The sequence below is a fragment of the Manacus vitellinus genome, unplaced genomic scaffold, assembly GCF_001715985.3.
Source record: "Manacus vitellinus isolate BGI_N305 unplaced genomic scaffold, ASM171598v3 ctg7180002434413_pilon, whole genome shotgun sequence".
In the NCBI taxonomy this organism is placed as follows: Eukaryota; Metazoa; Chordata; class Aves; order Passeriformes; family Pipridae; genus Manacus; species Manacus vitellinus.
This window is the reverse complement of record NW_021938643.1, coordinates 1-23,928: the sequence shown is the minus strand read 5'-3', so window position 1 is coordinate 23,928 and position 23,928 is coordinate 1. Positions and strand designations below refer to the sequence as shown.

The window sequence follows — 23,928 nt, the reverse complement described above, 5'->3', positions numbered from 1 at the left end:
CTCCCGTGTGGGAAACAAAAACCCAGAGGCAGCAAATGTCCAACAACAGCTCCATGCCCCAGTTCCTCCTCCTGGCATTCTCAGACAGGCGGGAGCTGCAGCTCCTGCACTTCTGGCTCTTCCTGGCCATCTCCCTGGCTGCCCTCCTGGCCAACGGCCTCATCCTCAGCGCCGTAGCCTGTGACCCCCACCTGCACACCCCCATGGGCTTCTTCCTGCTCAACCTCTCCCTCACAGACCTGGGCTGCATCTGCACCACTGTCCCCAAAGCCATGCACAATTCCCTCTGGGACACCACAACCATCTCCTACATGGGATGTGCTGCACAGCTCTTTTTCTTTGTATTCTTCCTTGGAGTGGAGTTTTCCCTCCTCACCATCATGTGCTACGACCGCTACGTTGCCATCTGCAAACCCCTGCACTACGGGACCCTCCTGGGCAGCAGAGCTTGTGCCCACATGGCAGCAGCTGCCTGGGCCACTGGCTTTCTCTATTCTCTGCTGCACACAGCCAATACATTTTCCCTGCCCCTGTGCCAGGGCAATGCCCTGGGACAGTTCTTCTGTGAAATCCCTGCCATCCTCAAGCTCTCCTGCTCACACTCAGGCTACCGCAGGGAAATTGGGCTCATTGGGGTTTGTACCTGTTTAATATTTGGTTGTTTCATTTTCATTGTTTTGTCCTATGTTCAGATCTTCAGGGCTGTGCTGAGGATCCCCTCTCAGCAGGGACGGCACAAAGTCTTTTCCACGTGCCTCCCTCACCTGGTCGTGCTCTCCCTGTTTATCAGCACTGGCGTGTTTTCAAACATCAAGCCCCCCTCCATCTCCTCCCCATCCCTGGATCTGGCCCTGTCAGTTCTGTACTCGGTGGTGCCTCCAGCACTGAACCCCCTCATTTACAGCCTGAGGAATCAGGAACTCAAGGATGCCCTGAGGAAAATGATGACTGGATGCTTTTCAGGAGCAATAAAGTGCCTGTTTTCTGGTGCATAGTATTCAGAATGGGACTCCTTAATGGCCCAGCCTTCCTGCTCAGGTTTTTCGTGGAGGTCATCAGGTTCTTCTTGCAATAATTTTCTGTGCAATGATATATTATTATGTATCTGCCTTCTAACTTAGTGTCTAACCATTGAATTTGACCCAGAGATGTAAAAATGATGAATTGTGTTTGCTGAGTATTTAAACAAAATAAAGGACCCTGCAGTGCCATCTTTGTCCAAGACCCTTCTTCTTAGCTGTTCCTAAAGGACAGCACACTGCAGGACAGGCTGTATTTGCAAACGGGAAGGGGACAATAATCCCAGCCCAGCAGCACTGCCAGGGAGCAGCAGTGCTTGGTCTTTGCAGAGCTGCTCTCTTGCCACTTCCACACTGTCTTCCTGAGCCCCTTTCTCACTGTAAGGCCTGAGTGCTCTCTGAGCACAGTCCTGGGGTGTGGAAGCCCTTGGAGCACAGGCAGGGACAGGCCCTGGGAACTTGTGAAGCAGAGCTGGGCTCCCTTCCAGCATCTCCAGGATGCTGTGGGATCTTCTGAGGCCACTGCATGGACTGGGTCACTTCTTCTGTGACCTTGCTCCAGGGCTGGAACTCTCCTGCAGTGTCAGCATGACTCTCTGCTTTCCAGGTTCCATTTTCAGATCCAGTCTTTCCCTCCTGTTCCCAGGGACATCCTGGGAGTGCTTCAGAGCTGCCATCCTGGGGCAGCTCCTGCCCAGCGTGGGCAGGCACAAGGTCTCTCCAGCTGCTCCTCTCCCCTCCCCAGTGCCACTGTTTTCTGCAGCCTCCTCCTCCTTGCCCAGCACAGCCCTCCTGGCACAGTTGGACACAGCCCTTGTTCTACCCCCTCCTCAGGCACCTGCCCAACCCCCTCAGCTCCAGCCTGAGGGCCAGAAACCTTCAGGGCAGGGAGGCACCGGGGAAAATGCTGAGGAAACCTTTCAGCTGCACTCAAATCCAATTGGAGGGGTTGGCTTCGAGGAAGAAATCACTTCTTATTCTCCAGAACCAGCAGGACAACCTGTGTTGTGTCCTGGGCACTCCTCTGCAAGTGTGGGATATTAAAAAGGTTTTGGTGTCAGGGATATTGAGAAGGCTGGGCAGTGTCACTGGGAGACCTCTCCCAAACCCTTGGAAAGGTCAGAGCCATCCCAGAGCTTCCTGGGGCCTTGGCAAAGGCAGACATGGTACCAGTCTGCAAACAGGGCAGCAAGGAGGGTTGGGAGAGTTCCAGACTGCTCAGGCTCAGCAGGGAAGGGGATATGGCAAGTCCTCCTGCAGCCATTGCCAGGCATGGGAAGGACAAGGCAGGGATTACAGAACCCCTGTGGGAGGAATAGAAGAGGATGTTGTGTGCCCAGAATTTATCAAGGCCCTTGACATGGTGTCCTGTGGTCTCCTTATGGCCAGACTGGTGAGAGCTGGACTGAAGACGTGGAATATGTGGTGGGTGGGAAGTTGGCTGAATGAAGAGTGTCAAATAAAATCCATGGTACAAAGTCCTCTTGGCAGCAACTTCCTGGTGAAATCCCTCAGTGACCAGGCCTTGAACACCACTGTAGAACACCTTTATTATCTCTCTGTACATTGGGACAAAATGTGTTTTCAAGCCCTTTGTGAATGATGCCAAATTTCAGGGAGCCCTTGTGCAACCTGTCCTGGTTTAAAGACACATTTTGGGGCAGGAACTCCAATAAAATGAATTCACTCTTCTTTTATTCCCCACCACTACAGGGAGACAAAATACAAGGAGGTATAAGTGAAAAAAATAAGAGTTTACTGACAGGAAATATAGCAGCAAAAACAGCAATACCAACAGAACTATTCAAAGCAACAGCAGAGAGAGAAATTGCCTCCTCTTTCCTCTCAGACCCAACTCCCTTTTGTAAACAGAAAAAAACAGGGATCAACACGTGCCTCCCTTCCCCCTTTTCCCTCTGAATGAACAAAGAACAAAAATTAAACCAGGAGAAAGAGAGAGCAAAGCAAAATGTGGGAAACTCTCTGGTCTGAGATCAGTTGTGCTGCCCAAGAACACGCTGACTCCAGAGGTGTCCAAGCGGGGCAGAGCCGGCGACTCCGGTCCGTGCGGCGGCGGGGGGGAGGCAGCGGCTCTGCTTGATTCCATGGAGTTCTGGGGAGGCACAGTGGCCCCTCGGTTCCAGGAGGTTCTGAGATGTTTCAGGGTTCCTTTTCTTCCAAAGAGACCCTGCATGTCACAATGGTCCCTTGGTTCCATGAGATTCCACAGTGTCCCTGCATTCCTTTGGTTCCATGAGGCCCTGCAGTGTCACGGTGCCACTTGATTCTGTGACATTACAAAGAATCAGAATGGCCCCTTGATTTAAGGCCAACTGCACATGGCGCTGCCTTAGGGGGAGTGTGGGCACCCAGACAAGGGAGTTGTCACCCCCCTGGACTCAGCCCTGGGGTCACCACATCTGGACTGGTCTGTCTGTCTGTGAGGTTCCCCATTCTGGAGGAATGAGGAAGAACTGGAGAGGGTTTAGAGGAGATCTGACAGGATGGAGCTTTTCTCTGTATTGGAAATAGAATAAAATCTCCACAAAGAGTAGCATTTAAGGTTCAGACTGAAGGTGAGGAAAAAGAAATGTCCCTCAACAGAGACCCTTGTGGTGCAAGAGGTCAACCCCCAGAAGGAAGTCAGGATCAGCCCATGGCTTTGTGTGCCAGGGAACAGCCAGAGCTGGTGCAGAGACATCAGGGAGGGTCTAGAAATGCTGCTGGGAGGAGGTGGGAAAGCAGGAGGGGTGTGTGCAGCCTGCAAGGCCAGAGCAGCAGCAGGGCCAGGGCAGGACAGGCTGCAGGAGAGATGGCCAAGGGCTCTGGCAGGGCTGCAAGGCCCAAAGGCACCCAGGCCTTTGTCCCCTTGCCTCTGGCAGCTGCCTCTGCCACTCAGGCCACCACAAGACACTTTCCTGGCAGGTTCTGCACTTGGTTTCTGCCTTGCCCCTCCCTCAGGAGCCTGGCAGGGGTTGCCCAGTTTTGGGCCTTTGTTGTTCCTCCCCCTCCCATCCCAGTGCCCCCAAACAGCCCTGAGCCAGCCGGGAGGGACAGGATCTGCTGGGCCAGGGCCTGGGGCTCAGGCCTTGGCCTTTGTGCTCCACAAAACCAAGGCAGGCTTTGCTCAGCATTGCAGGGGCCTGCCCAGAGCCTTTGTCTGCCTGCACTCCTGGCCTCCAAGGAGCTGCTCCAAGGAGTCCCTGGGGAGCAGTGCCTGCCCTCAGTGGGGCCCAGCAATGCTTCAAGGCACTTGCAGTTTGGCTTCTGACTTCTTCAACAGCTGCTTCAATCTTCTCTCAGTCCCTCAGGATCATGGGCTGGGCTGCAAACACACTGTGGGGCTCATTAAAATGCAGAAATCCCTCAGGATCTCTTTGTCTTCCTTTAATTGTCTTCAAAGCAGTTTCAAAACAATTCTTCGAAGTTTGTCCTTTTTTTGTTTTAATTCAATGATGGCTATTTTTTAGTTCAGACAAGAGATGACAAAGGTGTTCTCCAAGTGATCTTGATGCTGAGTGTCTCCTCAGGAGATCCAGACCGACCCTGTATGACCAGCCTTGCTCCTCACCCCCCAGCCTCACCAGTTCTGACATGGCCCATCTTGGACTGACAGCTGATGCAACTCCAAACACACTGTGGGACCCAATAAAACACTGAGAAAGAAATTGTTTCCTTCCTTTAATTGTCTTCAAGTCTTCAAGAGTTCTACAGCTAATTGGAGTTGTTTTGTAGTTTAGCTAAGGAGGAAGATTTTAAAGTGGAAGTCATGAAAAATATATATTTTTTGATGAAAGGGAATGATTTACACAGAGCCTTGGGATGCAAGAGGGTCAGGGCACAAAGGATTTGGATCCAAAGAAAAGAGGGTTAAAGACATTAGTAGCATTTAATTAGTGACCCGTTTAACAGTTATCAGGTGATTCAATACCAGTTGCTATAATTTTAACATTGACTGAATTAAGGATTCAAAACTACAACATTCCCACCACAGTCAATTCACACCCACACCCAGGCAGAGATGTGTGGACACATCAATAGCTGGGGGTGGAAAGGTCCCTCTCCCAAATTCTCCTTGTCAGGGAAACACTACCACAAATCCCTTTGTGTTTCCCACCAGACAAGGGTCACAGCTGGAGGAGGGTTTATGGAGGGGGATCAGAATTGTCCTGGGCGTCAGGGAGGGTCTTTGGAGTGTTGCAAACTGGAGGGTTCCTGAGCTGGGAGAGGCTGCCAGAGGTGTCCCACTGAGAGGGAGGTGCTGGGGAGCTGCCAGGGCCTCCCTCAGCCCCGCTGGTTGTGGGCTCCCAAGTTGACTGGCTTTAGTGATCTGCTGAATTTCCATCCTGGTGTCAGGAATGACTAGAGTTTCCAAACTATTTGGGAATTGTATCCAAACTGTTCCATTTGGACTGTGATTCAGTCAGGGAATGTTCCAAGGTTTTCATGGGATGACTGATTATCCTGCGTTCCCCAGCTGTTCCACTCTGGATTGTTCCCACCTTTATCATCCAGGTGCTGCTGGTCCAGTCCAGGGACACTTCCCCACAACCCCTGGTAGTCCAGGGACACTTCACCACACCCTGGCACAGTCCAGGGGCTCCTCATTGCTCAGCTGGTTTGGTCAAGGCTTGTCAGGAGCTCCTGAGATCATACTTATAAAAGGATGGGGACAGACTTAGCTGTAATAAGACAAGTGATAATGGTTTTCAACTAAAAAAGAGCAGATTTGAACTAGATATAAGGAAGAAATTTTTTACACTGAGAATGGTGAAACACTGGCACAGGTTGCCCAGGGAGGTCATAGATGCCCCACCCTTGGAAACATTCAAGGTAAGGTTAGAAAGGGCTCTGAGCAACCTGATCTAGTTGAAGGTGTCCCTGTTTGAACTATTTAGGATTTTATAGTTCTTTCTTATCCTACAGAGCCAAGGCTGACAAGGATCACACAGGTTTCAGATCCAGCTGAGCATCCCCTTTGATGGCCCATCTGGCAGCTCTGCTAAGAAGCTGCTGCAAAGAACCTCCAGACCTAAAGGATCTTTTGTGCTGGGCTGAGCTGTGGCTCTCAGGGCTGGGGGTTGGCTTTTGGTTGCCAGGTGCCCACCAAGGCTCTCTCACTCCTCCTCCTTCTGCCCTCCCCTTGGTGCCTGCAGGGTTGTTTCTCCCCCATTTCTCTCACTCCTCTCTGGGTTGCAGCACCCTGGATTTTATCCTTTCTCCAAAGGGTGATCACACAGGTGCCTCTAGAATTGCATTTTGGTTTAGCTTTGGGCACTGGCTGGTCCATTTTGGAGCCACCTGAAACTGGCTCTCTCTGACACAGAGTCGACTCCTGATCTCCTCTTCCCTAAGGGAAACCTGCAGCCCCCTCCCTGCTACCAAACCTGATCCACAGGGTCACTCAAGTGCCCAGGAACAGAGGAGGTCATTGAGCCCATTATTCCTCAGGCTGGTTAAACAAGACTTTGTCCTCTTCCTGTCCCTGACTGCAGGTTCTTTCTGTCAGAGCAGAGCTGGGCTGGACCTCAGCCGTGCTTTGCTCCAGAGCCTGCTGGGGTGGGGGCAGATGGCAATGGAAGAGTTGGGTTGGACTGGATGATCCTTGTGGGTCCCTTCCACCTCAGCATATTCTCTCATTCTGTGTTTGTTTGGGTTTGGTTTGGTTGGGTTTGGTCTTTTTCCCTCCTTTTGATTTTCCTTTCCTCTGATCCATTAGTTTTTTCTTCATTGTCTTGGGCCTTGCTGGGCACTTGATGGCAGGACAAGTTTTTCCAACTCACTCATCTTGACCACATTTTTTGTACAAATCACCATTAACTGGACGAGGTTTCTCACAGACTCGCTGCAACTTGGCATCATCCACAAAGGAGTGGAAAGTGCATTTCATCCCATCACCCAGAGACATAATAAAGATGTTCCATAGGAATGGTCAAGGGCTGGTCCCTGATGGATGTCACCTGGGAATTGCTGCCAAGAGGAATTTGTACCATGACTTTTGACCCTCATCAGTCATTCAGCTTCCCACTCACCACATGTTTCACTTGTCCAGTCCAGCTCTCACCAGTCTGGCTCTAAGGAGACCACAGGAGACAATGTCAAGAGCCTTGAAACAGTCTGGGCACAGAACATCCCCTTCTTTTCCCTCCCACAGGGGTTCTGCAATCCCTGCCTTATCCTTCCCATGCCTGGCAATGGCTGCAGGAGGACTTGCCCTATCCCCTTCCCTGCTGAGCCTGAGCAGTGTGGAACTCTGCCAACCCTCCTTGCTGCCCTGTTTGCAGACTGGTTCCATGTCTGCCTTTGCCAAGGCCCCAGGAAGCTCTGGGATGGCTCTGGCCTTTCCAAGGGTTTGGGAGAGGTCTCCCAGTGACACTGCCCAGCCTTCTCAATATCCCTGACTCCAAAACCTTTTCTATTATCCCACAGGTCCAGTCTAGTGCTCAGGACACAACACATATTCTCATGGTTCTGCAGGAGAAAATTAGATATGATTTCATTATAGAGGTGAACGGGTGGAGCAGCCCAGTCTGGTCTGGCCCCACAGCAGTGCCCAGCCCTGGGTGCTGCAGAGCTCTGGGCACTCCCCCCACAGCCCCAGCCCCCCTGAAGGGCACAGCAGCTCCTGGGGCACAGAGAGGAGTCACAGCCCATGGTCACAGGACTGACACACAGCAGTGACTGAGCTGCCAGAGCACTCAGGCCTTGGGCAAGGAGCAGAAAGGAGAGGCAGGCAGTGGAAAAAGAGCATCTCTGAAAAGGCCAAGAGCTGCTGTTCCCTGGCAGTGCTCCTGAACCAGGACTCTTTACCCCTTCTCCTCTGCACACAGGCACTGCCCTCCAGCTTCAGGGAAGTTGTTGGAGGGAGAATCTGGAAAAAAGAATTCAAGTCCTTTATTCTACTCAGAGATTGTGGTTCCTCATGTACAGAATAACAAAGGCAGGATGTTTGACAAAGAAGTTGCTGCAGGAACTTTTACTTTGTTTAAATGCACACAGAGAATGATCCCTCATTTAAACAATTGTGAGTCAAAACAAAGAGTTAGAGAGTGAATTAGGTATGAGATGGACAATAAATTTCTGTGTTAACAACATTAAAAGAGGAAAAAATGTAGGAAACGGCCCCCACCACCACTCTCAAAAGATTTAGAAAGCAGGCTGGGCCAGTAAATGGTTACACAATGAGTGTTGTGCAGAAAAAAAAGGCAGGTTGTTGCTCTTGAAAAGTATCCAGTCATCATTTTCCTCAGGGCATCCTTGAGCTCCTGGTTCCTCAGGCTGTAGATGAGGGGGTTCAGTGCTGGAGGAACCACCGAGTACAGAACTGCCACCACCAGGTCCAGGGATGGGGAGGAGATGGAGGGGGGCTTCAGGTCGGAAAATATGCCAGTGCTGACAAAGATTGAGACCACGGCCACATGAGGGAGGCATGTGGAAAAGGCTTTGTGCCGTCCCTGCTGAGAGGGGATCCTCAGCACAGCCCTGAAGATCTGCACATAGGAGAACACAATGAAAATGAAACAACCAAACACTAAACAGACAGTAACCACAATGAGCCCAATTTCCCTGAGGTAGCCTGAGTGTGAGCAGGAGAGCTTGAGGATGGCAGGGATTTCACAGAAGAACTGGCCCAGGGCATTGCCCTGGCACTGAGGCAGGGAAAATGTACTGGCTGTGTGCAGCAGAGCATTGAGAAACCCAGTGGCCCAGGCAGCTGCTGCCATGTGGGCACAAACTCTGCTACCCAGGAGGGTCCCGTAGTGCAGGGGTTTGCAGATGGCAACGTAGCGGTCGTAGCACATGATGGTCAGGAGGGAAAATTCTGCTGACATGAAGAAATAAAAGAAAAAGGCCTGTACAGCACATCCCATGTAGGAGATGGTTGTGGTGTCCCAGAGGGAATTGTGCATGGCTTTGGGGACAGTGGTGCAGATGCAGCCCAGGTCTGTGAGGGAGAGGTTGAGCAGGAAGAAGCCCATGGGGGTGTGCAGGTGGTGGTCACAGGCTACGGCGCTGAGGATGAGGCCGTTGGCCAGGAGGGCAGCCAGGGAGATGGCCAGGAAGAGCCAGAAGTGCAGGAGCTGCAGCTCCCGCCTGTCTGCGAATGCCAGGAGGAGGAACTGGGCCATGGAGCTGCTGTTGGACATTTGTTATTTCTTAGCATAGGTCCTATCGAGAAAAGGAAAGGACAGGGAACAGTTGAGACAGACCTCTGTGAAAAAGCCACTCCATTTCTAAAAGAAATCAATGTGTCAAATGTCACCAAATTCACTGTCAAGGAGTCTGTTTTACTCTGCTGTGGTGTGACATATAAGTTTTTTGGTAGAGCTCTCAGACACACAAGGAATGTCAGTTGTAACACATCTTGAATACAAAAGTTCCCTCTCTACACCCATGATTCAGAAGAGCTGGGGCTGCAGAGCAGAAGCTTAGTCTGTCCTTAGAATAATTGTACCTGTGTTTTCTATTTTTACCATCACACCTGGGGAAGGTTCTTTTCCACTGCAGGAATCCTCATTTCTATGGCCCAGCACACAGTGCCCAGCAGAGCTGCAGGGAAGGGCCCCCAGAGTTGCCTGAACACCCCCTCACCCAGGCCTTGGGGGCACTTGCCCCCCACTCCCTGCCCAGGGCTCTGCTGCCTGGAGCTGTCCCTGCCAGCAGCTGCTTCCCTGGGCCCAGGGCTGGGCCCTGCCGGTGCTGCCAGAGCCCATCCCAGCCCTGGGGGCTCAGCTCTGCCCTGCAGAGCCCTCCCAGCAGCACAGGGCACTGCCCAGGGGCATCTCTGGCTGGGCAGGCTCTGATGGCAATGTCAGAGCAACCCTGAGGAGGCTGGAAAAGTGACACTGATGCGTCTGTAAGACAGTTTTGATGTCTGATACTCTCAGGTTCAGCACCCTCTAATCTAACAGAGCTCAAGTTTCAGTGTCTCCTCCTGTGCTCAGAGATTAATTTCTCTGTCACAGTCAGCACCCAGACAACCCAGAGTATAACACTGAAAGAACTGGTTCATTCTCTTTAATACCACCTGTCTGTCTGTGCCTCTTGCAAATACCTTCTGGGAAATGTCCTGCTTTGATCTGGAGCTGTGACCAGCCCCCATCCCTGCAGCCCACTTTGGAGATCAGAAGGACTCTGCCCTGCTCTGCCCTCCCAGGAGTTGTTCCTTCCCCACAGCCCTTCTCCCCCGGCCCCGTGGCAGCTCCTTGGCCGGGCTGAGAGCTGACCCTGGCAGGCAACAGAGTCCCTGTCCCAGCACACAGAGCCCTGGGGGCAGGACCCTGCTCTGCACCACAGCCCTGGGCACCCCTGGCTGCACCCCCACCTTCCCACCCCACAGCCAGCCCTGGCACAGGGAACCTTCTGGCCCTGGGCCTCTGATGGGGCAGCAGCAAGTCCTGCTCTGCAGCAGCTTCTCCTGCTGCACCCCAGCAAATCCAGCAGAGCCATCCTGACAGCTCCTGCCACTGCTGCCATTTGGCAGCTGGGAGAGGCACTTGCAGGAACTCACCTGCACTGCTCTGCAGCCACAGCCTGAGCGTGGCAAAGGGCTGGCAAGGTTCCTGCCCTGAGCAGCTCTGCCCTGTCCTCCCACCCCAGGATCCCTTGAACCTCCTGCTCCCTTCTCCTCTCTGCCCTTGCTGCCTGCAGCTCCTGCCCTGCTCTGCCATATGGCCACTTCCTCTGCACTGCAGCAACTGGGAGAGTCCTGCTGAAATATCCTAGAAGCTGTGGGATGTGGCAGCTTTAGGAGATGCCTCCAGGAAGGCAAGTTGAACTTTCCTACAGCCAGAGAATTCTTCCTTCAAATCCTGGGAAGGTTTCTTGCCTAGTGAGAGCTGAGTCACCTCCCAGCCCAGGCTGCCTCTTATGTCTCTGCCTTCTCTCCTGTGCCCTGGGTGCTGCAGGCAGTGCCCTCAGCCCTGCTGGGTTGTGCAGAGGAGCTGCTCAGCAGCAGAGCTGTCTCTTTGAAGCTCTTCTGGGTTGCCAGGAGCTCCCTGTGTGCCAGGAGCCTGGCCCAGCTCAGCAGCACAGTAACAGCCCCAGGTCTTTAATGACCCCCAGAGGGGGTTTGTGTTGTTTACGTGAAACTCAGTCCCTGAGAGGAAGTTCAAACAACTTTTCAAGAACTCAAAATGAGTTTGAAATACTGAAGTTTCTTGTACTGTTACTGGGTCTCAATGTGGGACACAACTGTGAAAGTGTCCCCAGATTCATGTTGGAACAGAAAATTGCAGTGATGACAAGGATGGACAAGCAAGGGAAAGGTGGCTCTGATGCTCAGGAAACCTGGATGTATTTCATTAATCCAACAGGCCAAGGCCTGACACCCAGCCCCTGGGAAGGCAGATCCTGTCCCTGCCTCATTCCTCAGGGCTCTTCCTGGGGCACTGGGATGTGGGATGTGCAATGCCAAGGGCAGGACCATGGGGTGGCACCTGCCAGGCTGCTGAGCAGGGACAAGGAGGCCATGAGGCCCCAGGGCTGCAAGGGCCACTCCCCTCCTCCTGGTATCAGGGGCACAGACAGCAGCCCTGGCCAAAGGCCTGCAGAAGGTGGCTCTGTCAGGGCCTTTCAGCTTCTCCCCATGCCTGTCTCCTCTCCAGCCCAGGCTGTCCTACGGTGTCCATGCCCTGCCCCTTTCCCTGCAGGCTGTCGTCATCCCCCCGGCTGCCCCACCTGGCTGGCACCTTCCTGCACTGACATCTCTGCGTCCTCCCTGGCTCTTCCTGGACACACAAAGCCTTGGGCTCATCCAGACTCTTTCTGGGTGATGTGTTGCAGCACAGTGTTTCCCATGGAATGAAATTCCTCTTTCCTCATGTCCACTCGGGACATCCCCAGCTGCACTTGGCATTAATTTTTTCTTTCTCATGCTCTTTCCTGCTCTGACAAAAGGATCCACCATCTCTAAATCCTCCCTTCAAGCCCTCTCAGGGCTGTCCTGTGCTGTCCTCAGTCTCCACACCATTGAGGTCACAGCTCCTTAGCCCCTCTCTAGTACTCATGTGCTTGAGACCTTTAAAGCCCATCTTGGGAGATCTCTGGGCACTCACTAATTTTTTTGCAGATGAAAATGTCCTGCTCATAGTCTAAGGAAATCTCAGTGATACTTTTTACCAAAGCCATTGCTACACTGCAGGGCCTTATGGAGCCAAAGAATGCTGGGAAACAGTGCAACCTCATGGAATCAAGGAGCCATTGTCACACTGTGAAGCCTCATGGAATAAGGGATCCAATCTTTGCCTCAGATTTTGTCAACAAACTCAATTTAAGGGATTACAGAATTGTGACTGAGCCACTTCTGTCCCACACGTTTTAATGATTGGCCAAATGAGAATATTTATATGAAATGAATCAGTTTTTCTTACAAATGATCAGACAAAAGATCTTAATCAGAATTATTTACTAGATGGTATAAAGACTGAAACTACTAGTAGTACAGATAGGATAGTGCACTATATTGAAGCAATTATTGAAACAATTCTATTAAAGCTAGCCAAAAGAAATAATTATTAAGTAGAGATCTGAAGTAACTCAGCCAGACCAATGTTCATGGGGAGATTTCTTTTGCTCAGCCTTGAGGAGTGTCCTTGGAGGGTGTCCCCACCCAAGGCAGGAATCTCCACACATCTACCCCAAGAAGGGCTGTGTTAGAAGAACCTGCCTGTATGAATGGGGACTGGACTTCTCTAGTAGGAAGGGATTGACTGCTCCTCACAAATGGACAGGCCAGTTACCAGCTTCTCTGTCCCATCCAACTTCCAAAAACAGGATGTGTGTTTGGAGTTGGGTGAACCAGGCTGGTTTGAGCATCATTCAACACCAAAACCATTCCCATGGTGCCAGTGGTAACTCTCAGATCTCACAGACAGCTTGCATGAGAGCTGGCACTGTTGGCATTGTCTGGTGGGATTTTAGGGGTTATCAGGGTAGGCCCTCCTGCCACCCGGGCCGAGAGGTTGGCTGTGAAAGTCCATCCTGGAGATGCACAGGGAGCCAAGAGTTGGGCTCCTGAGTGACATCCAACAATGGACAGGGGGATGGGAGTGACCAGATGAAAGTGTCTCAGGTAGAGCTGGACTGACAACACAAGGGGGAATTATTCCTGGCTCACTGGGCCCAGGACACCTCAGGTCCTCAGGGAAGAGGTGCCACATCCAGCTGGGCTTGTGATGGAGGGCTGCATTTAACCATGGACACCAACTGCCAGGTTCTCCAGAACTGGGAAACATGTGCTGCCATCAAAGAGGCCAAGAGGGTAAAGCCCCTGTGGGGTGGGGGATGATGGCTGAACTAGAGATGTGGGCAGGCCTGGCAGATTGATCCCAGCACACTCCCCAAACCCACCAAGGCAAGCTCTACGTGCTGACAATGGTGGACACAACCCCTGGATGGCAGGAGACACCCCCTGTGCCTCCCATCACTGCCCAGAACACCATCCTGGGCCTGGAAAAGCAAGTCCTGTGGAGACACAGCCCTCCAGAAACAGTGGAGTTGGACAGCAGGACTCTTTTCCAAAACAACCTTGTGCACACCTGGACCAGAGAGCTCTGCATGGAGTGGATGGATCATATTCCCTGTCAGGCCCCAGCCTCTGGGAAAGTTGAATGGTAGATTGGACTGTTCAAAACCACCTTGAAAGCAATGGGCAGTGGGACCTTCAAACCTTGGGATCTGCATTTAGCAAAAGCCACCTAGTTAGTTAATCCTGTAAGCTCAAGAGATAAAACTCCAGGCCAATTCAGTGTGTAAGATCAGCTCAAAAGAGCAGGTCCTTTAATCAGGCCCACAGGCCCAGGGGAACACACACGACGCGCCCTCCCAGGCAATGGTTCTACAGTTTTAGAAGATGGTCCATCCAATGCCAGAACTCTCCACCCCCCGGTTCTGCCCAGTTCTGCCCCTGACACGCCCCTTGGGGAATTGGGTTTGGGGGCTTTGGGACCCCTTCTTCCTCATCTTTCTCTTCACAGCACGTACAGTCCTTGGAGCGCCTCCAAAGTTCTGGGCTTTGTCTCTTGTGGGGTCTTGTTGTCCAGGCCTAGGGTGTGATGTTGTTCAATAGAGATGTTTTTCTACAATTCTACCTGGAAAAGAAGTCTAAACATGCTAAAGGAATTTAGAAAATTTAATATAAATGGGGTCATAGGGTTGGGTCTGTGTAAACTACTCTGCTAAATGGTGGCTCATAATACAGCTACATTAACATTTACAGTTACTACACAACTACTTTTAAAATATACAAAAAGCTAAAAAAAAAAATATCCGGAAAGCTTTAAGGTATCACACAAACCTAGTTAGTTAACTCTACCACTTGAACTGGGTCTGCCCAAAAAGAACCTCTGCGTACCATTAAAGGGGATAAAATCCCTGTGGTCCATATGAGGAATATGTTAGGGAGGACAGTTCAGATTAGTCCTGCCTTAAGCTTTGCACAATAGAGCATTTCATTCATTTTCTCTCTTTTCGTCCCTCTGTGGATTGAGAGATCTTTTGACTTCATTGTGTGACTCACTGTGTGCAAAGGGAAAATATGGACAGGAAAAAAGTAAACAGGGGACAAAAAAGGAAATATTTTCTCATTGCTTCTTTAATACAAAATATTCACTTGGAATACAATTCTGAGATCTGTCTGATTAACCACAAAAGAATTGAAGACTTACAAGTAAATTACTCCCAAGGGCTTGTCTTGTTAAGATACCATCACTAAAAAGAGAGTGTGCAGAAATGAGCAGACAAGGAAACCATCCCTGGGGGCTGGGTATGCAGGAACTCAGAGTCACTGGTTATGGGTGGAAAATGGACTGTGGAATGTGTCTGTGAAATCTGTCTAATAAACCTCAAAAGAGTGGAAGACTTAAAAGTAAATTATTCCCAGAGTTTGTCTCCTTAAGATGTTTTGAGTGTCAATGAGCCCTTTGGCACTGAAATCCTGAACTGAGGATCTGAAGACTGAACAAACCTCTAGAGAAGTAAAATTTATCAGGAAACCTCCAAGTTGCTGAGGATGTCAGCAAGCCCCAGTGAGGCCATCACTGAAAAGAGAGTGTGGAGGAATGAGCAGACAAGGAGACCATCCCTGGGGCTGGGGAAGCAGGAACTCAGAGTCACTGTTTCCAGGTGGCAAATGGACTGTGGGATGTTTCTGGGAGAGCTCCTAAAGGCTGTGCTGGTTTCAGGGGGAGTACAGTTAAATTTCTTCCCCGTGGCCGGTGCAGGGCTGTGTTTTGGCTTTGTGCTGAACACAGGGTTGATAATCACAGAATAGGCTGAGTTGGAAGGGACCCACAAGGATCATCCAGTCCAACCCTTAGCCCTGCACAGGCCTATCGCCAAGAGTCACACCATGAGCCTGAGAGGATCATCCAAACACTTCTTGAGCTCTGTCAGCCTTGGTGCTGTGCCCACTGCCCTGGGGAGCCTGTTCAGTGCCCAACCACCCTCTGGAGGAACAACCTCTTTCTAAGATCCAACCTAAACCTCCCCTGACACAACTCCAGGCCATTCCCTCAGTCCTGTCCCTGGTCCCCCCAGAGCAGAGCTCAGGGCCTGCCCCTCCTCTGCCCCTCCCCAGGAAGTTGTACCTGCAGTGAGGTCTCCCCTCAGTCTCCTCTTCTCCAGCTGAACACACCAAGTGCCCTCAGTGTCCTCACACACCTTCCCCCCAAAGCCCTTCCCCATCTTCCCTGCCCTCCTTTGGACACTCTCCAATGGCTCAATCTCTCCCTTCCATTGTGTCCCCCCAAACTGCCCCAATGGTGCAGGTGAGGCCCCCCCAGGGCAGAGTAGAGCGGGACAATCCCCTCCCTGGCCCGGCCGGCCATGCTGGGCCTGATGCCCCCAGGACAGGCTTGGCCCTCCTGGCTGCCAGGGCACTGCTGACTCAGGGCCAACTGGCCACCCACCAGCACCCCCAGGGCCCTTTCCCGGCACTGCTTTCCAGCCTCTCCTTCCCAGTCTGTCCATCCATGCGGGGTTTCCCCATCCCAGGGCAGAATCCGGCACTTCCCCCTGTTGAAGTTCTCAGGGCTCCTAAAGAGCCGGGAGGTCACGGGATGTCAAAGAGCCCCACGGAGCTGAAGGGACCCTTGGGACACTGTGGAACCTCATGGAATCAAGTGGCCACTGTGACACGTGGGGCCTCATGGAATCAGGGGAGCCCTGGGACACTGTGGAACCTCATGGAATCAAGTGGCCACTGTGACACGTGGGGCCTCATGGAATCAGGGGAGCCCTGGGACACTGCGGATCCTCACGGAATCAAGGGGCCATTGTGACACTGCAGGGCCTCTTTGAACCAAAGGGGCTTGTGCTGGGCTGTCACAGGCCAGGGCAGGGGCAGCTGGAGAGCCCCTGGCCCAGCCATGAGTGACGGGCTGAGCCATCAGCTCCTGCTGAGAGAAGGGACCTCACAGGCCCTTCCGAAGGTGTTAACAGTGGGTCTATTGGCTCCCAGGATGAATATATTGACTCGGTAAGCTTTAGGGTGTATCCTTGATGATAAGGAAGTCAGTACGCAGCCCTAAAGGAGAAACAAAGCAGACTGTAAAGTTGGTAGGCCTAGGATGAGGGAACTACAATAAGGCCTTGAGCTTTGCTAAATGTATCACCAGTTGATCCTAGCCAATGAAAACGCTGTTGCTTGCTTAGCTAAAATGAGGTTATTGCTTGCTGCTAGCAAGGGGTATAAAAAGGCAGATGAGAAAATAGAGACATCTTTTCTGCACACAACTAGACTCTTTGTGTCTTTATCGACCGCCACGACTCTACACCGACAGTTTTGTTATTGCTGGGCAGCACTTGCACAGCTCCAAGGCCTTTCCTGCCCCTGGTATGGCCACGCTGGGGAGGGAGCTGGGGTTGCATGGGAGGGTGGGAGGAGACACACCTGGGCCAGGTGACCCCCCTGACCCAAGAGCTGCTCCAGACCATGGACATCACACTCAGGGTGTGTAGGGGGGAACTTTGGAGTGCTGGTGTTTGTCTGCCCAGGTCACCATTTCTCAGGACGGGGCCCCGCTCTCCTGGAGGTGCTGAACACCTGCCTGTCCATGGGAAACTGGGAATGAATTCCTGGTTTGGCCTTGCACGTGTGCACGTCTTTGACTCAACCCAGGAGTTTTGTCACTTCTACCCTTCTGATTCTCTCCCCCACCCCTCTGGTGGGGAGGGAGTGAGCGACTGTGCAGTGCTGAGTGTCTGGCTGACATTGCTAAACCTTGACAGATGGAAACTCCACAGGTCTCTGGGACCCTGTTCTAGTGCTGAACTATCCCCTTGGTGGGTTTTTAAAATTATTAATTATTTATTCTGTATGCCAAGTTACTCAAGCCTTACAGAACTCAATGCAAGATTTCATAGCAGGGCAAGGTGCCCTTCATATCCTTTAGCTTTTTAAGCTGATTCCACACAGAAACACTGCCCATAGGCCATGAGGCCTAGCAAGGGATTTCTCAAACCCAAGGGGAGTCACCTCTCATGGGTTGTGTCACCTCTGGGGCTCATTGATGACTGACCACGATTGCACTGTTTCCCCTTAACATTACATTGGTCAGACCCAGCTTGAAGGAGCTCTTGTCATTGAACTCTTTTGGGGTACTGAAGGTGCTCTGAAGGACAAAGATGTCATGGCAGGGCAGGACATAACAGGAATGCCTCAGGACACCGTTCCCCTCCTGGAGGAGGAGGTAGGCCAGGCTGGAACACATGGTTTTGTTGGAGTGAATATGGGGTGCTTTGTTCAGGCAACCACATACCCCAGTGGGACTTGTAGCATTTGGGACCATTTTACACTCTCTGTAGGATCACTTTGTCCATAGGAGTCTCTTCAAGGCCATTCTCACTTCCTCACTCTTCAGGCTATAGATGAGAGGGTTAAACATGGGAGTGACAACTGTGTCAAACAGGGCAGAGTATTTGTCAGGATCTCCAGAATCCCTCGAGTAGACAACTTTAAGTAGACGACTGTGGCTGAGCCACAGAAGAGTGTCAGCATCCCGAGGTGTGAGGAGCAGGTGGAGAAGACTTTGTGCCTGCCCAGAGCTGAGGGGATTTTCAGAATTGCCCTGACAATTTTAATGTAAGACAGAACTATTAAGCAGAAGGGAAGGATTAAAAAACCAGGGTGATGGTGTGCAGCCCCACTTGGTTCCAGAACGTGTCTGCACAGGCCAGGTCCAGTAGTGGGGGATGTCCCAGAAGAAGTGAGGAAGGTCACGGGATGCACAGAAGGGCAAAGGGAACAGCTGGTAGGTCTGTCCTGCCTGCACTGGTGCCACAGCCCCCCAGGAGCCCAGCAGCAGCCTGGTGCAGAGCCCCTGCTCATGGCCAGGGGACAGAGCAGGGGGTGGCACATGGCCATGGAGTGCTCGTAGGCCATGGCAACCAGGAGAAGGCTTTGGGTGCTGCCCAGCAGAACCAGGAAATACAGCTGGGCAGCCCAGCCAAGGAAGGAGATCCGGCCATCTGCCCTCAGGAGACACACCAGCATTTTTGGCAGTGACAGAGGTGTAGTAGACCTGCAGGAAGGACAAGTTCCTCAGGAAGAAGTACATGGGGCTGTGCAGGCTGGAGTCCAGCACAGTGAGGAGGCAACCAGGCTGTTCCCTGCCAGCACCACCAGGTAGATGAGCAGGAACACCGTGAAGCACAGGCCCTGCAGGCTGGAGTGGTCACAGAATGCCAGAAGAACGAATCCAAATCCAACAGTGTGGTTCTCCAAGCCTTTTCTTTGGGACATTTTCCCTCTGCAGAGCAATCCTGTGGCCTGTCCGCCACCACCCCCACTTCAGGCCTAGAGAAAGGCTCCACACACCAGCACACACGGGACTGCAGGAGGAGGGGAGCTGGAGCAAGCTCTGCAGGAAGGTTTGGGAATCCAACAGGGGCTGTTTGCTGCAGGGAGGTTTGCAAAGGGAGGGAAGAACAGAATCCATGAGCCTGCATGACCCGGATTTGCCACAGAGATAAGGGAATCTTGACTTGTTTGGCCAGAGGGGATTTTATTAAATAGAATGCCTGGGGATAGAGGAGAAAAAAAGGAAGGAAATGCATAAATACCAGCCCCTTGCAGAACAGTCTGGCTTACATTCCTTGTCCAGATGTTTAATGCATTTAATGTAAGAATGAGAAGAAAGGGTGAAAAAGGAGAAAAGTGATGAAAATGGGGAAGCAAAGCAAGGTAAGGCAAGGCAAGGGAAGGAGAAGCAATCCAAACAAAGCAAGGCAAGGCATGGCTCAGTTCTTAGACCTTGGTGAGAGAGATTAATCCCAGCTCTCCTCACATGTGGGAGCTCATCCCCTGGCGCTCTGTCAGCACACCAAGATCTGGGAGACTGTCCAAGATCTGAATCATTCACCTTCACATGGTGAGGGGTGAATCCCATTGGAAGTAAACCAGGCTTCTCTCTTCCAGGGAATCCAGTGGCTCTGATGCATCCATGGGCATTTTAGCAGGACAGGGAGCAACGATTTATGCAGAAATAACAAGAGTTCCTAACTGTACTAAGAGACAGGTTAATGCAAGCAGTGCCAGTGTGTCCTGCAGTTTTCAGTCATCCAGAGAAGAAAGTGGTTCAAAGAGGGTGATCTCCCCACCATACCTGATTTGCCTGAACAGATCAGGTTTTTATAACTCCTGAGAGAGTCACTGATAATCCAACATTCCAGACCTTGCTGCTCTGTCCCTGGGATTCCTGAGCCCTCACAAATCCAGCCCAGGGCCCGCTCGCTCCCATCCCAGCCCTGCAACACTCCCCAGTGCCCTGCAAGCCCTGGCAGAGGCCCAGCAATGCTCCTGCTGCCCGGGGAGCTGAGCCCTCCCTGTGCATTCCCCACCCTCCCAGAGCACAGGGACTCCCTGCAGGGCTCACTGGCAGGGGGGGAGCTACAAGGCAGCAGCTCCTCCATCGCAGGTGCCTTCTAATGAAGCCACAACTCAGCTGAAAAGGGGTTTCAGGAACTCACTTTGGCCTGGGGAGGGAATGTCCTCTCCCAGGCGAGGGCTGAGGATGCTGCTGTGTCTCAGCCAGCACTAACACCCATTGAGAAGTCTTCTTAAACCCTGAGGTGTCACTGATGACAATAGCAGGTCAGAAAAAAATCAAGTATCCAATTAGCCAAGGGACAAGCACAGGGCATTTTTTCAAGAGAAAAATCTGAATTCACACAAACGTCATCCTAATACTTCGCTTATTTTCCCAAGGTATTTGTGCCATTTTCCTGTGAGTTTTATCTGTCTCATAGAGATGTCATTCAAAATTCCCAAGATCAAATTAAAGTTTGCATGAGAGAAAAGTCACCATGATTTTCTAATCTACCAACTTCATAACATAAATATACAGAAAAATTAAATATTCCTATTTAAAACCAAAAGTAATCACTGAGATACCCACATATATTTTAATTTAATGCTTTAACTCAAAGCAACCATTCCCATGCAGATTATCCACATATGAGCAATTCCTCCTTGTTCCCAAATGTTGTCAAAGATGCAGCCTCCTCTTTCTAATTCTCAGGTGTCTCCATGCTCCAAAGATCTCGAGTGGAGCCCAAAGCAGGCCAGTTTTGCTCCCAGGAACCTGCCAGAGCCCTTCTTAGGTGGTGCCAATCTCACAGGCAGCGTTTCCCAAAGCTGGAGGAAGCCTGAAAAGGAAGGAAACTTCCCCAAACCGAGCCAGGCTTTTCTCAGCACCTGAGCTGCTGCCCAGAGCCTTTGCCTCCCTGCACCCACGGCCTCCAAGGATCTGCTGGAGAGTCCCTGGGGAGGCTTTGTCAGGAATGGCCCTTGGGGGGCTCCTTAAAGTTTCAAGGGACTGCAAGGTTTTCAGAGCAATTTGGGGGTTTGATTTTGCATTTTTGAGAGGTTTGTGCAGCCATGTCCTCCAATTATCTGCTGTAACAAGTCCCTTGAGAGCCTCAGACAGTGACAACCCTCAGTGGGGCTCATTAATGCTTCAAGGCACTCAGGGTTTATTGAGGTGCTTTTTTTGGCACTGAGCCTCTGAGAGGTTTGTTCAGTCGTGGCCTCCAATGACCTGCTCTAATTAGTCCCCTGAGAGACTCTGTCGGTTGTGACACCCGGTGGGGCTCGTTAATGCTTCAGGGACTGCAGGGTTTTCACAGGACTTTGTGTTCTGCTTTCCACACTCAGTGTCTGAGAGGTTTGTGCAATCCTCTGCAATTACCTGCTCTAATGAGTCCCTTGAGAGGCTTTGTCAGTTGTGACACTCTGTGGGGCTCATCAATTCTTTGAAGTAGTTCAGTTTTTAATGGCACTTTGGCTTTTGCTTTTGACACAAAGTCTGTGACAGATTTGTGCAATCATGGCCTGCAGTGATCTCCTTCAAGGAGTCCTTGAGGAGCCTGGATTGGGAATGGCCCTCAGTGAGACCCATTAATGCTTTGAGATATGTTGAGATTCTCTTCTGACTTGGACTCATGGAAAGGTCTCCTCTCTCTCAGAGGAGAACCTCACCTGAGGTTCAAGGACTCAGTGCCAAGTGCACCGTGGGGACCACAGGGCTCCTTAAAATCCATCAAGTGCTAAGAAACCACAGGTCTGCCTTGATTTTCCTCTAGTCTAGTGCAGTTAGTCAGGAAGTTTTCTTAATACGCAGAAATACTTCAAAGAGGTTCTAATAAACATGCATTCTTATTTTCAAGGTGTAGTTTCTTACTTTTCTCCTTTGAAAAGAGTTGATTGCAGCTTTCTCTAATTGATTTTGATCCAGGGTCTCTCCTAAGGAGGTTTGGACTGGTTGGAGCTTTCCCTTGAGGTCTGACACAGTGTGGACAACCTTGCTCCACATTTCCCAACTCCATCCTGTCTCTGCTCAGTCTCCTGGGTCCTGCTTTGCTCACAGAACTGGCTGCACACAGCAAAGAGGGCTTTTTCTTCTTTTTTTGCCACAATCTGAAGCTCATGAGGTTCACCTTTGGTAACAGACACTCCTCAGCTGTGAGCCAAGTCCCTGCTGCCAGCAATGAGGTTCAGCTCCCCCAAGGCAAAACCGTGCCAGAAACGTTTTAGACACCCAGAAAGTGAAATAATAAACACGAATAAAGAGTTGGTACTGGGGGGACACTTGGGGATCCTGAGGGGCACTTATGGGGCAGTTTTAGGGGGACATTTAGGGGACACTTAGGCATCCAGGGGGGCGCTTCAAGGTCGGGGACCGTACTGGGGCTGGATGCCTGAAGAATGAACACACAGCCCTGGAACCATTGGATCTCCTGGATGATTGAAGTGCCTCTAATAGAAGGTGCGTGGCCTGCCTGCCCCTCCCGCCGAGCACCAGCTCCATCTCCTGCTCCTGCCCAGCGGCTTTGCAGAAATCCAGGGCTGGCTGTGGATTGAAGGCTGTGGCAAGGGACAGGATACAGTTGCTTCACTTTCCACCCTTGATGTCTCAATGTTTGTGATCTTAGGAACCCTCACAAACCTGGAACAAGGCAGATTATCTGTTTTTGTAAGATATGTACATGGAGATTGTTTTGATCTGTGTTTAAATCGTCCTTGAATAAAAGAACTAATAGAAAACTATGTAAAAAAAAAAGGAAAAGGGAAAAATAAGAAAAACGAAAATTAAAAAAGGGAGAAAAGAGATAAAAAGGAGAAAAAAGAGAAAAAAAAGAAAAATAGGAAAAAATGAGGAAAAAAAAGAACAAATAAAAAAGAGAAAAAAGAAAAAAGAGAGAGAAAAAAGGGAAGAAAAGAAAGAAGAAAGAAAAAAGAAAGAAAAGAGAGAAAGAAAAAAAGAGAAAATAAAAGAAGACAGAAAAACTAAAAACCAAAAAAAATCCGATCCTCCCCCGCCGCAAGGACTACAACTCCCACAATGCCCCGCGCAGGCGGGGGGCGGGCAGGGGCCGTGGCCGCGCGCTGATTGGCTGCGGGGCGGGTCTGTAAAGGCGGAGGGCGCGCGGAGCGAGCGCCATTTTGGCCTCGTGGTCGGGAGTGAGGAGGACTCGCCTGCGGCCGCTGCACTTGGCTGGGTGAGTTGGCGGGGGGGCGGCGAGAGCGGGGTCTGGGGATCCCCTCGGGGGCTGCGGGGAGCGCGGGTGTGGGTGGAAAAGCTGGAGGGCTCGGGAGGGTTTAGCGGGGGGCTTCGGGGGTTCCCGGGGACGTTTTGAGGGGTCCCTGAAGGGACTCAGGGGGGAGGTTGAAGGTCTCTGAAGAGTGCTGGGGGGCTCTGATGGGGGTTTTATTTTCTGAGAAGATTTGGGGTGTCCCAGGTGGGCTTTGGGGCTTTCTGGGGAGGTTTGGGGTTCCTGGGAGGCTTTGCAGGGACCTTGAGGCAGTTTTGGGATCTCTGGGGGGTTTAAGGTGTCCCAGACGGTTTGGAGGGCCCGTGGGGGGGATTGGGGGTCCCTGAATGGGCTTGGGGAGTCTCAGGTGGGTTTTGTGGGTCACTGAGAGGGTTTAGGGGGTGCTGGGGAGGGATGAGATCTCTGAGGGGATTTGAAGGGACCTGGAGAAGGTTTTGATGGGTCGAAGGGGGATTTCAGAGGTTTTGAAAGGATTTTACAGGGTCCCCTAAAGCCCAGCAATGGGGTTCAAGGGGTCCCCCAGCCCCCAGGGGAGGGGTCCTAGGGATGCCCCCCAAAATCCAGAGGGGGAGATGTACCACAGCCGGGTAAGGGGATTCCAGTGCCCCCAGTATATCCCAGTGACCTCCCAGTTACCCTCAGTATGGCCCAGTAACCCCCTCAGTGACCAGCCAGTGTGTCCCAGTGACCTTCCACTGCCCCCCAGTATGGCCCAGTGATCCTGCAGTGAGCACCCAGTAACCCCCAGTATGGCCCAGTAACCTCCCAGTGTCCCCCCATGTGTCCTGGTATCCCCCAGTAACTCCCCAGTGCCCCCCAGTGTGCCCCAGTTCCCCCCCAGTCCCTCCCAGTGCCC

The 23,928-nt window shown here is 51.7% G+C and overlaps 2 protein-coding genes across 2 annotated transcripts; one reads left to right on the top strand and one right to left on the bottom strand.

The window, feature by feature from the left end:
• The first annotated feature begins 35 nt into the window (after positions 1 to 35).
• Positions 36 to 995, top strand: LOC108639552 (olfactory receptor 14J1-like). The gene has a single exon (XM_029958942.1). The coding sequence runs from the start codon at positions 36 to 38 to the stop codon at positions 993 to 995; it is 960 nt and encodes a 319-aa protein (XP_029814802.1).
• A 6,032-nt stretch (positions 996 to 7,027) lies between these two features.
• On the bottom strand, positions 7,028 to 9,175 carry LOC108643980 (olfactory receptor 14J1-like). The gene is made up of 2 exons (XM_029958941.1): positions 8,237 to 9,175; positions 7,028 to 7,093 (listed from the first exon to the last, which is right to left on the bottom strand). Exons 1-2 carry the CDS (start codon positions 9,164 to 9,166, stop codon positions 7,028 to 7,030), a joined length of 996 nt encoding a protein of 331 aa, XP_029814801.1. The 5' UTR covers positions 9,167 to 9,175.
• Positions 9,176 to 23,928: the final 14,753 nt, after the last annotated feature.